Here is a 12,980-nt window from a genome sequence, read left to right as displayed (position 1 = left end):
TTTGCAGATCATTTCAGTAGCATAACAGAGAGTTTGGTTTTCAGAGTCTGGATGTTATACTTTGAGTACTGGTTTGAAAGTAGTATAGTTAATAATCGTTGATTTGAGAGTCTGGATATCACACTTGGAATAATGGTTATTAGTAGTATAGGGAGTACATGTTATTTCTATGTTTTATTGAGAGCATTGGTGAGAGTGTCATTTAAAAATGGGTGGAGGCACTGAGGGAGTTTCTCCAAGATAAATATGTATCCAGCTATAACTTCAAATTAGTGGAAGACGTTGAAGATTCCAGCAGAAAAAACTTAGCAACAATAATAGCCTGAAAATCACATTAGTGAGAGAGCATTATTCACCAATGTGTGGAGGCTCTAAGGGATTTTCTCCAAAATAAATATTCATCCAGTCAAAACTGCGTAGTGCAAGACCTAGTTCATTACGAACATTCCAAACTGAAAGCAACCAGCAACAGAAGCCTAAAAATCACCTGTGGTGAAGCCGTCATCGACCGGAAGTGCATATTTCAGGCTCATGCGGCGCCTATAACCCCGGTGGAGCAAGTCAAGTAAAGAAATATGTATTGAATGAGTTACATATCAATAATATTTTAATAACGTATTTCATTACCGTGTTGAATATTTATAATATAGTTTACAGACAAATATCTAAATTATTGTAATTCTCATAGATTACGAGACGGTCTAAACAAAGCTAATGTTAATTAGTAAGCAGAATTTGCAGATCATTTCAGTAGCATAACAGAGAGTCTGGTTTTCAGAGTCCGGATGTTATACTCTGAGTACTGGTTGAAAGTAGTATAGTTAATAAACGTTGATTTGAGAGTCTGGATATCACACTTGGAATAATGGTTATTAGTAGTATAGGGAGTACATGTTAGTTCTATGTGTTATGGAGAGCATTTGGTGAAAGGTGCCATTTACCAATGGGTGGAGGCACTAATGGAGTTTCTCCAAGATAAATATGTATCCAGCAATAACTTCAAATTAGTGGAAGACGTTAAAGATTCCAGCAGCAAAAAACTTAGCAACAATAATAGCCTGAAAATCACATTAGTGAGAGTATTATTCACCAATGTGTGGAGGCTCTAAGGGATTTTCTCCAAAATAAATATTCATCCAGTCAAAACTGCGTAGTGCAAGACCTAGTTCATTACGATTCATTCCAAACTGAAAGCAACCTGCAATAGGAGCCTAAAAATCACCCATAGTGAAGTCGTCATCGACCGGAAGAGCATGCGGCCCTTATAACCCCGGTGGAGCAAGTCAAGTAAAGAAATATTTATTGAATGAGTTACATATCAATAATATTTTAATAACGTATTTCATTACCGTGTTGATTATTTAATAATATACTTTACATACAAATATCCAAATTATTGCCTTGGATAAAAAAAAGGTGGTTTGTTTTGGGCAGACAGTATTCCGTTTACGCTCTCACATTTAACATTAAATTGTAAGTTATTACATAGCTGTTACACTCAATTTATATTTTTGTGAGTTTTTTTTAAATATCATTCTCAGTATGGCATCAGAAAACTGTGGCAATTGTAACGATAAACTTTCTAAAACCGGAGACTATGCATCGTGCTCATCCTGTAGCAGAGGCTTCCACTTTGAAAGATGCAGTGTGAAGAAGCAAACTTGGACATTCATGGGCGCTAAGCAGTCTACTTGGGTATGTAACTATTTGTAGAAAGAATAAAAAAGGTTCTACATCCCAAAATGAAGATGAAGACGTACTTCCCCCAAGCAAACCCGGATGACGATTTAGAGGTTAGTAGCCTAGGTGTTCAGAGGTCTATCCTCGCCAAAGTAACGGCCCTCATGGACATGAAGGGAAAACTCGACAGTATTGAGTCATCTATGAAGTTTCTCCCTGAAAAGTATGACTCATTGCTGGATGAGGTCGTCGAACTTCGAGCTGAAAATAAAGAGCTTAAAGCCCGAAGTTAACACCCTTAAGTCAAATGGTCAAGCTTCCAGAGAAGCAGTTGACAAGCTGAACACCAAGGTGGCAGAACTTTCAGCTGAGATTGCCGACCTGGACCAATACGGTAGAAGGCTAAACCTAGAAATACATTGGCTGAAAGTGGAAGGAAACTCAGCACAAGAAAATCTTGCAGAGGTGCTACAAAAGGTGGCCAAAGACATCCATGTGGACTACCAGCCTTCCCAGTTTCATCAGGCACATCGTCTACAACCTCGTAAAGACGGCAACCACCACCCACCAGCATCGTCCCAATTCTATTCAAAGACTATAAGAGACAAGTGGCTGCACAGTGGGAGAAAAGCAAGAATCAGCGGAGTTTATTTTAACGAGAGTCTTTCGGGTTATCATAGGCTGTTACTCAAAGACGCTAAGCTAAGAGCCAGAACACATGGCTACGCTTTTGTTTGGTTTAGTGGCGGGAGAATATTTGTGAAAAAGGGAGAAACCAGTCAAAATGTTCTGGTCATTAAGTCTAGAGACGACCTAAAAAAGATAAACTAGGTTTAGCCTAAAGTAAACTCAAACAAAAAACTAACTTAAATTGTTTAACTTCGAAATGGAGCCCTTTTTCACCAGTATTCTGGATATTTGCTTGTTTATATTGTTTGTTGGAAGCTGTAGCATGAATTTAGCCTATATATTACAACCACAGCATTTCTTACCATATTTATACTATATTAGGCCTTTAGAAATTGTTGATTTTTTCATAGTTTGTTTAATTTATTGTTGTTTATTATATCTAGATCTCTGTTGTGTGTTGTTATTGATTGTTGTTATTGCTCTTTACACCTCTTTAGTTTATTGTTCCCTTTATTGGAGGCAAAGAGGGTTTGTTAATTTTTTAATAGTCTATTTAGCTTGTTATTACTTGTTGCCTCTCTACCTGTTGCCAGTAATGTTTAGATTTTGTTGTTACATTTTAAATAGTTTAGTCTTAACTCATTATTCATGCAGGCATTAAATTTAACCGATAGTCGTTTATATTACTGTAATTATGGCAGTTTCGAAGAATGGACAAATAGCCTAGGTGAAAGTAGAAAGGATATAGACCTTCTTTATCTAAACATCAGATCTCTGAATAAACACTGGGGACACACTAAAATTACAACTTTTATCCAAAAATAGTAGGCCTAAGTTTGATCTGATTATTTTATCTGAAGTGCCGTGTGACTCTCATGAGTTAGCTTTATTTAGTTTGCCATCCTACACTAAAGTGTCAAAACTTAGAGAAAACAAGGGGGGAGGGGGGATTGTTATGTTTGTCAATGACCTAACGCTTCAGTTTTCACAAATCACAGTTGATAACATAAGCACTTACGAACACATTACTGGAGAATTGAATATAGTGGGATCAAAAGAACCTTACAAATTTATTATTCATGCAGTGTACAGACCTCCCACCTCCTCTAGTGGTTTTTCACTCCCACAGGCCACCGAAGAGCTAACTTATGCCCTCACGAAACTGCACACACTCGAAAATTTGATACTAATAGGGGATACCAATATAAACCTGAAGAACAAAAGTGATATAAATGTATTGAGTTATGAGGCAGCATTAGCAGAAAGGGGCCTAGAAAGGGGTATATGGGACTACACGAGAGAGGAAATACGCCTGGGTAGTGTAGTAAGATCATGCATAGACCACATTTATTATAAACTGGATATGTCTATTAAAAACATCTTCACTGGTATAATTAAAACCAAAATTTCAGACCATTACCCCTATAGTTGCCTGAATAGAGCTATTGGGAGGAAGAAAAAAGAGACACTGAGGTTGAAAAAAACTAAAATACTAAAAGAACCACTGCTAAAGAAACTCATAGAGAAATAAACTTGGGATATAGAAGATACAACTAGTGTAAATGCAGGATTCGAGAAAGTAATAAATAAATTCATTAGCATCTATGACAGAAGTACTACGTAAGGACTCCACTGAAAGAATGGATGAACCAGGAACTAATAAACTTAATAAAGGAAAGGGACAGAATATTTAGACTATGGAAAGGGGACCCCTCTAACATCAGATTCCGAAATTTGTACAAGAATTTAAGAAATAGATTGAACAATAAAATAAAAGTATAGAAAAAATAGGTATTACCAGCATTTATTCGAAGTCAACAAAAACAATTCCAGGAAGGTTTGGGAAAACATAAATTATCTTTTGGGAAGAACAACTAAAAATAATATTGATAAGACAATTGAGGTGGCTATGGGAAAAACCATGAATAACAAAGAAATTGTGGATAGCTTTGCCAATTATTTTTTAGAAGGCATTGATAGAATAAAACACTGCTGTGGTAATAGAGAGGAATATGATATAAATGACAATATGGATAACAGTGTATTACAGAATTTCTACGTACCTATAGCTACTCTGAAAAGTATTGTAAAAATAAAAAAAGGCATTAATGCTGACAAGTCCCCAGGAATCGATGGAGTAAGAATGAAAGACATTCAAAAAGCAATGGATGGTATCACCAAACCATTGACTACATTAATAAATAAATCATTAAAAGAAGGAATATTTCCGGATTGCTTGAAAACATCAATTGTTAGACCAGTATACAAAAATAACAGTAAAAAGGATTTTCAAAATTATCGTCCGATAGCAATATTATCATCTGTAGAGAAAATATTAGAAAAATATGTATTAGAAAACTTAAATAAATACTTAGATGAGAATAAAATATTAAGTCATAAACAATTTGGATTTAGAAAGAATTACAACACTGAAATGGCATTAAAAGGGTTTGAAGATATAAGAAATAAAATTATGGACACTAAACTGCATGGATTGGCTTTGTTTATTGATTTTTCAAAAGCTTTTGATACTGTAGAGCATAATAAGATTGTTGCAGCCCTATTCAAAATGGGTGTGAGGGGTCCCTATTTAGAATGGTTTAAGAGCTATTTAAAAGACAGGAAATTTGTGGTAAAAGTATTGAACACACTAAGCGATGAGAGAAATATAAAGTACGGAGTACCGCAAGGAAGCCAAATCGGTTCCAGCTCTTTTTATAATTTATTTAGATGAGATTTTAAGAAAGATTTAGGATTGTCACATTTTTGCTTTTGCAGATGACATACTACTCCTGTCACAGCATAAAAATATAAGAATTGCAGAAGAAATACTACAGAATAATTGTAACACATTAAACAAATGGACTCATGACAATGGCTTGATAATAAACAACCAAAAGACATGCTTAATGCATATTTGCCAAAAGAATATGAAAATTGATAGAGTAGTAAATATTAAATACCATGATTGTGAATGTTTGCATGGTCATAAACAATGTCAATGTGAGAGTATTAAATTGGTTGAAACTGTGAGATATCTGGGCATAACTGTTGACAATAGGCTAACATGGAAACCTCATGTAACTTTACTACAGAGAAAACTCGGCCCCTGTATTGCCATAATGCATAAACTGCAAAATAAACTTACTGAACCAGCAAAGATAGCAGTTTATAAGGCACTATTTCAATCAATAATCACATATGGAATAACTACCTGGGGAACAACAGCGAATAGCCATTTAAACCAAATACTAAATTTACAAAAAAGATGTTTAAGGGCACTCTACGGATATGAATTGGATATAAATGACAATCAATTGGACCAGCACTATAGTTTAAAAGGGACAACTAACACCAAAAGGATTGTATATATTTAAAATTTTACAAATATATTATGAAAACAAACAATTTAAGGAAACCCTGGACAGAAGCTTATAATACTAGGCATTTGGCTAAGTACAAAATACACACCCCAAGGACAGACTATGGGCGCAGGCTACCAGAATATATAGTACCGAATCTATTTAATCAACTGCCTAGAGAAATAGAAAATTTACCAAATCTAAAGAAGTTTAAATCGGCAGCCTACATTTGGTTAAATACAGCTAGACCGCTATATCAAGTATAAAGACATAACTTGCCATTTGTAGATGTCTTAGAAATAGGCCTAGCCTGGCCCAATCCCCACTAGCCTGCACTGACATTCCACTACACTGCACAACACTCAAACTATTTTCATTACTCAGATTCACTCTCACTGTACTAGACTGTTGTTTATTCACACTACTTTATTCACTGACTACGAAAAATCCACTAAACCCACTTTACTCAGTGAGCAAACATAACAAAAACATAACCCAAAAACAAAACATAACCTAACTACGATTAGCAGAAACTGTTTCGACCAGACGACACTACTGCACACAACTGGAGACAGACAAAGAGGAACAAATTTCAGACAGGTATGCACGTATTACACAACACTGAAATCCTAGAAGAATATATTGTTATTATTATCAGAAAAATCTTTTTCAAATCTCTAACCATGTTATTGTAATTTATATTGTTTTTCGTTATGTAATCGTTATATTATTTTGTTGTTATTATTATTGTTAGAATAAGTTCAAACCATATTCATACAATTGCCAAATATAAATAGAAACATGATGGCTGCCCTAAACCGCAAATAAATCGTCATTAGTAATAATTTATTAAATTGATTTAAGCGATACAACTTATTAAAGACATTATTGCCAGTAGAAGTGGAGCAGTAGAAGTAAGGAAATATCTCTGGACCTCGCCGACAAGTTTTTTAAGTAACTTGGCGAGGCCAAACTGTGTAAAACAATGTAATTGAATAAATAAAAAAATAAAATAAAATAAATAAATAGTAATTCTTATAGATTACGAGACGGTCTAAGCAAAGCTAATGTTAGTTATTAAGCAGACTTTGCAGATCATTTCAGTAGCATAACAGAGAGTTTGGTTTTCAGAGTCTGGATGTTATACTTTGAGTACTGGTTGAAAGTAGTATAGTTAATAATCGTTGATTTGAGAGTCTGGATATCACACTTGGAATAATGGTTATTAGTAGTATAGGGAGTACATGTTATTTCTATGTTTTATTGAGAGCATTGGTGAAAGTGTCATTTAAAAATGGGTGGAGGCACTGAGGGAGTTTCTCCAAGATAAATATGTATCCAGCTATAACTTCAAATTAGTGGAAGACGTTGAAGATTCCAGCAGCAAAAAACTTAGCAACAATAATAGCCTGAAAATCACATTAGTAAGAGTATTATTCACCAATGTGTGGAGGCTCTAAGGGATTTTCTCCAAAATAAATATTCATCCAGTCAAAACTGCGTAGTGCAAGACCTAGTTCATTACGAACATTCCAAACTGAAAGCAACCAGCAACAAATGCCTAAAAATCACCTGTGGTGAAGCCGTCATCGACCGGAAGCGCATATTTCAGGCTCATGCGGCCCTTATAACCCCAGTGGAGCAAGTCAATTAAAGAAATATTTATTGAATGAGTTACATATCAATAATATTTTAATAACGTATTTCATTACCGTGTTGATTATTTATAATATAGTTTACAGACAAATATCTAAATTATTGTAATTCTTATAGATTACAATATGGTCTAAACAAAGCTAATGTTAATTAGTAAGCAGAATTAGCAGATCATTTCAGTAGCATAACAGAGAGTCTGGTTTTCAGAGTCCGGATGTTGTACTTTGAGTACTGGTTGAAAGTACTGGTTGAAAGTAGTATAGTTAATAAACGTTGATTTGAGAGTCTGGATATCACACTTGGAATAATGGTTATTAGTATTATAGGGAGTACATGTTATTTCTATGTTTTATGGAGAACATTGGTGAGAGTGTCATTTACCAATGGGTGGAGGCACTAAGGGAGTTTCTCCAAGATAAATATGTATCCAGATATAACTTCAAATTAGTGGAAGACGTTGAAGATTCCAGCAGCAAAAAACTTAGCAACAATAATAGCCTGAAAAATCACATTAGTGAGAGTATTATTCACCAATGTGTGGAGGCTCTAAGGGATTTTCTCCAAAATAAATATTCATCCTGTCAAAACTGCCTAGTGCAAGACCTAGTTCAACACGAACATTCCAAACTGAAAGCAACCAGCAACAGAAGCCTAAAAATCACCTGTAGTGAAGCCGTCATCGACCGGAAGCGCATATTTCATGGCTCATGCGGCCCTTATAACCCCGGTGGAGCAAGTCAAGTAAAGAAATATTTATTGAATGAGTTACATATCAATAATATTTTAATAACGTATTTCATTACCGTGTTGATTATTTATAATATAGTTTACAGACAAATATCTAAATTATTGTAATTCTTATAGATTACAATATGGTCTAAACAAAGCTAATGTTAATTAGTAAGCAGAATTTGCAGATCATTTCAGTAGCATAACAGAGAGTCTGGTTTTCAGAGTCCGGATGTTGTACTTTGAGTACTGGTTGAAAGTAGTATAGTTAATAAACGTTGATTTGAGAGTCTGGATATCACACTTGGAATAATGGTTATTAGTATTATAGGGAGTACATGTTAGTTCTATGTTTTTTTGGAGAACATTGGTGAGAGTGTCATTTACATATGGGTGGAGGCACTAAGGGAGTTTCTCCAAGATAAATATGTATCCAGCAATAACTTCAAATTAATGGAAGACGTTGAAGATTCCAGCAGCAAAAAAACTTAGCAACAATAATAGCCTGAAAAACATTAGTGAGAGTATTATTCACCAATGTGTGGAGGCTCTAAGGGATTTTCTCCAAAAATAAATATTCATCCAGTCAAAACTGCGTAGTGCAAGACCTAGTTCAATACGAACATTCCAAACTGAAAGCAACCAGCAACAGAAGCCTAAAAATCACCTGTGGTGAAGCCGTCATCGACCGGAAGCGCATATTTCAGGCTCATGCGGCCCTAATAACCCCGGTGGAGCAAGTCAAGTAAAGAAATATTTATTGAATGAGTTACATATCAATAATATTTTAATAACGTATTTCATTACCGTGTTGATTATTTATAATATAGTTTACAGACAAATATCTAAATTATTGTAATTCTTATAGATTAACAATATGGTCTAAACAAAGCTAATGTTAATTAGTAAGCAGAATTTGCAGATCATTTCAGTAGCATAACAGAGAGTCTGGTTTTCAGAGTCCGGATGTTGTACTTTGAGTACTGGTTGAAAGTAGTATAGTTAATAAACGTTGATTTGAGAGTCTGGATATCACACTTGGAATAATGGTTATTAGTATTATAGGGAGTACATGTTAGTTCTATGTTTTTTGGAGAACATTGGTGAGAGTGTCATTTACCAATGGGTGGAGGCACTAAGGGAGTTTCTCCAAGATAAATATGTATCCAGCAATAACTTCAAATTAATGGAAGACGTTGAAGATTCCAGCAGCAAAAAACTTAGCAACAATAATAGCCTGAAAATCACATTAGTGAGAGTATTATTCACCAATGTGTGGAGGCTCTAAGGGATTTTCTCCAAAATAAATATTCATCCTGTCAAAACTGCCTAGTGCAAGACCTAGTTCAACACGAACATTCCAAACTGAAAGCAACCAGCAACAGAAGCCTAAAAATCACATGTGGTGAAGCCGTCATCGACCGGAAGAGCATATTTCAGGCTCATGCGGGCCCTAATAACCCCGGTGGAGCAAGTCAATTAAAGAAATATTTATTGAATGAGTTACATATCAATAATATTTTAATAACGTATTTCATTACCGTGTTGATTATTTATAATATAGTTTACAGACAAATATCTAAATTATTGTAATTCTTATAGATTACAATATGGTCTAAACAAAGCTAATGTTAATTAGTAAGCAGAATTTGCAGATCATTTCAGTAGCATAACAGAGAGTCTGGTTTTCAGAGTCCGGATGTTGTACTTTGAGTACTGGTTGAAAGTAGTATAGTTAATAAACGTTGATTTGAGAGTCTGGATATCACACTTGGAATAATGGTTATTAGTATTATAGGGAGTACATGTTAGTTTTATGTTTTATGGAGAACATTGGTGAGAGTGTCATTTACATATGGGTGGAGGCACTAAGGGAGTTTCTCCAAGATAAATATGTATCCAGCTATAACTTCACAATTCGTGGAAGACGTTGAAGATTCCAGCAGCAAAAAACTTAGCAACAATAATAGCCTGAAAATCACATTAGTGAGAGTATTATTCACCAATGTGTGGAGGCTCTAAGGGATTTTCTCCAAAATAAATATTCATCCTGTCAAAACTGCCTAGTGCAAGACCTAGTTCAACACGAACATTCTAAACTGAAAGCAACCAGCAACAGAAGCCTAAAAATTACCCGTGGTGAAGCCTTCATTGACCGGAAGAGCATATTTCAGGCACATGCGGCCCTTATAACCCGGTGGAGCAAGTCAAGTTAATAATTATTTATTAAATGAGTTACATATCAATAATATTTTAATAACGTATTTCATTACCGTGTTGATTATTTATAATATAGTTTACAGACAAATATCTATATTATTGTAATTCTTATAGAGTACGAGACAGTCTAAACAAAGCTAATTTTAATTAGTGAGCAAAATTTGCAATTTATTTCATTAGCATGACAGATTTAACGATATTGCTAATGATATATTATCAGAGCCGTTGGCTTATATATATATATAATATATATTCACACAAACCAGGCTCCACATTGACAATCAACTGACGTAACGCTGAGAGCCCAGGCAGCAAAACGTTGCGTCGCGAGAAGGCTCAATCAGCTACTCAAATTGTATATCTAAAGGAAGAGAAATTACTACACAGTTTATATTATTTTCTTTTACAAAATGCAAACAAAATTCAGGAAACCTCGTAATCATTTATTATTTGAGATTTAAAACCCATGATCAGTACTTTTTGTATCAACTGAATAGAATAAAACTAAATCGAAATATGTCTTATTTTTTTAAATTCTTTGATATAAAACTGTAAATTGTCATAAAATACTCTCAATACCACTGTTTCTGTTAAGGCAAGTGTTGAATACAATGGAGCTTTGAACTAAAATATTCTATAAAAAATAACCTCAGCTTTTCCAAACTAAAATTAGTTGTCGTTACTAGACCGTTAGACAAGCGGCGGAATTGGGCAATTTTAAATTGTTTATAATTTTCTTTTGTGTTTCACTAGTATACAAATGTGTAGATAAGTAATATTTTATGCTCGAAAATAAACGCTTAGAATCTTATCTTTACAATTGTATACGCTTATTTTGGTTTCTAATTGTATTGGACATCCAATCTTGGATAGAACGTTTTAGCTCCAGCATTTATCGACTATCATTCCACGAACTATATTCAGCTGACAAATATTAACGGTTTCTACTTACAGATTGAACGAGTTTTATAAATAAAGTTACAAGGGTGAACTGGAGTCTCTGAGGTTGACTTCGTGCGTTATATTGTAATTTATAATTTTACCTTTGGACAATCAGAAACCCATTGTGGGTTAGTGGAGCGAAATTTTATTAATATGTGTGGTTACTTAACTATCTCTCAGAATTACTTTTACTGTGTGTTATTTTTTACAAGCTATTAATAGGCTTTCTAACTGCCCATATCTACAGTTTAATTCCAGAAATTTACGAAAAACGATCTCAGGTGATCGTTATTACGCGTACCCACAGAGTATTTAACATTCTGAGCCATTTAAAAGTTATGGTGGGAGGCACTTTGTAAAGTATAGACAATATCAGCAAAACCCAAACATAAGCTGTAAAAAAGGTTAATTTTATAAGGTGATTTAAGCGTATGTCGCGGTGGGCCACTGTTCGCAATATAATATAGATAGTGTTGGAAACATACCGGACGCTCAATACACAAAAACTCAGTACCCAGAAAAGGGGACATTTTATTATGCATTAGGTATACTAAGACAGGAACAATATCATAGAGTATTATTAATTTGTTTTAATGATGGGATGAGGCACACAGAAGCTCGGAAAGTTTGCAATGTTAAACCTTTCAAGGCCAGAACTGGGAATGGTTTCTTTAAATTTTAGTCCAAAATTGTTTTTGTTACATTGTTTTTTGTTTTTAGGACTATAATTTATATTTTAATAACTCTTTTTAATTCTACTACCAGTTTCACTAACCACTTCTGCAATATACCATTATGGGTAGCATCGTTATTCCTCTTCCTCAGTTATTAATTTTCTTATGCTTAATATATTTACTTATTTAGCTAAATGATATATAATTTACTTTAGTAACCACTACTTGATTGTCTGAGGGTGTATTGCCGACCTTGATGGAAAACTAGAAGATTTGGTCAAGCAAAATATATTCGTGTTCTAATTACTGCAGGAAAATGACAACTTGCTCTTTATTCGTTTTAAAAGAAACGTTAAAAATGCACTAACGGAAAACTGTTTATTCTCTGTAGGAGACTTTTATACATTAAAGTTTTAGTTGTTATTTGTAGATTTTTTTGATGGTTGTTATTACTTAATTGTTCCTACTTTGTTATTACTTTGCATTCACCAATGTAAATGCAATGAACTGTTTTTTTCCATATTACAGAAAATGATTCGTAGGTCAAAACCTTACTATTAGTATCGATTAATAAGTAGTGAAAAGGATAGGTATAGTACAATAAATGTATTATTTTGCTTTTCTTTTACCAATGTTAAATGACAATATTTAGTACACAAAAGTAACTATCTATAAGAAAAAAACATCACGGATACCTGTACCGAAAAGTTGTTTGGCAATAAATGATTTGATTTCAATGTTACAGGCTACATGGCTAAGCACTGGAATAATGAAAAGAGCGAACGCTGCTTGGGGGGTCACCTGCTTCATTTATTCCAGGTAGGCAGACCCAAACATTTTATATTAGACAGTAGATCGACAAAGCAACACACAGTATCTACGCATACCGAATGCTCCAGGACGGTGTGCTGGGCAGCACGGCTTGTAATGTCCCGAGTCCCAGTCGGTTGCATAAGAGGGGTTGAAGTAGTAAAGTCAGCAGGCAATGTTATGGTTACTAGCAATACCAAGCGTAGGCTGAATGTAGGTTTTTATCAGGGCGCCGCCTTGTGGTGGGTTACTTCTTTTAGGGACAATACGGGGACCT

At 34.4% G+C, this 12,980-nt stretch overlaps 1 protein-coding gene across 1 annotated transcript; it reads left to right on the top strand.

Annotated features, from left to right (window-relative positions):
• The first annotated feature begins 1,905 nt into the window (after positions 1-1,905).
• On the top strand, positions 1,906-2,511 carry LOC124373258. The gene has a single exon (XM_046831642.1). The coding sequence runs from the start codon at positions 1,906-1,908 to the stop codon at positions 2,509-2,511; it is 606 nt and encodes a 201-aa protein (XP_046687598.1).
• Positions 2,512-12,980: the final 10,469 nt, after the last annotated feature.

This window comes from Homalodisca vitripennis, unplaced genomic scaffold, assembly GCF_021130785.1.
Source record: "Homalodisca vitripennis isolate AUS2020 unplaced genomic scaffold, UT_GWSS_2.1 ScUCBcl_5177;HRSCAF=11786, whole genome shotgun sequence".
In the NCBI taxonomy this organism is placed as follows: Eukaryota; Metazoa; Arthropoda; class Insecta; order Hemiptera; family Cicadellidae; genus Homalodisca; species Homalodisca vitripennis.
Note: the sequence above shows the minus strand (reverse complement) of the source record. Positions and strands in the feature narration are given on the sequence as shown.

Excerpts from the sequence above, each read along its gene's own strand:
- LOC124373258 (XM_046831642.1), top strand. The coding sequence starts at position 1,906 with ATGACTCATTGCTGGATGAGGTCGTCGAACTTCGAGCTGAAAATAAAG.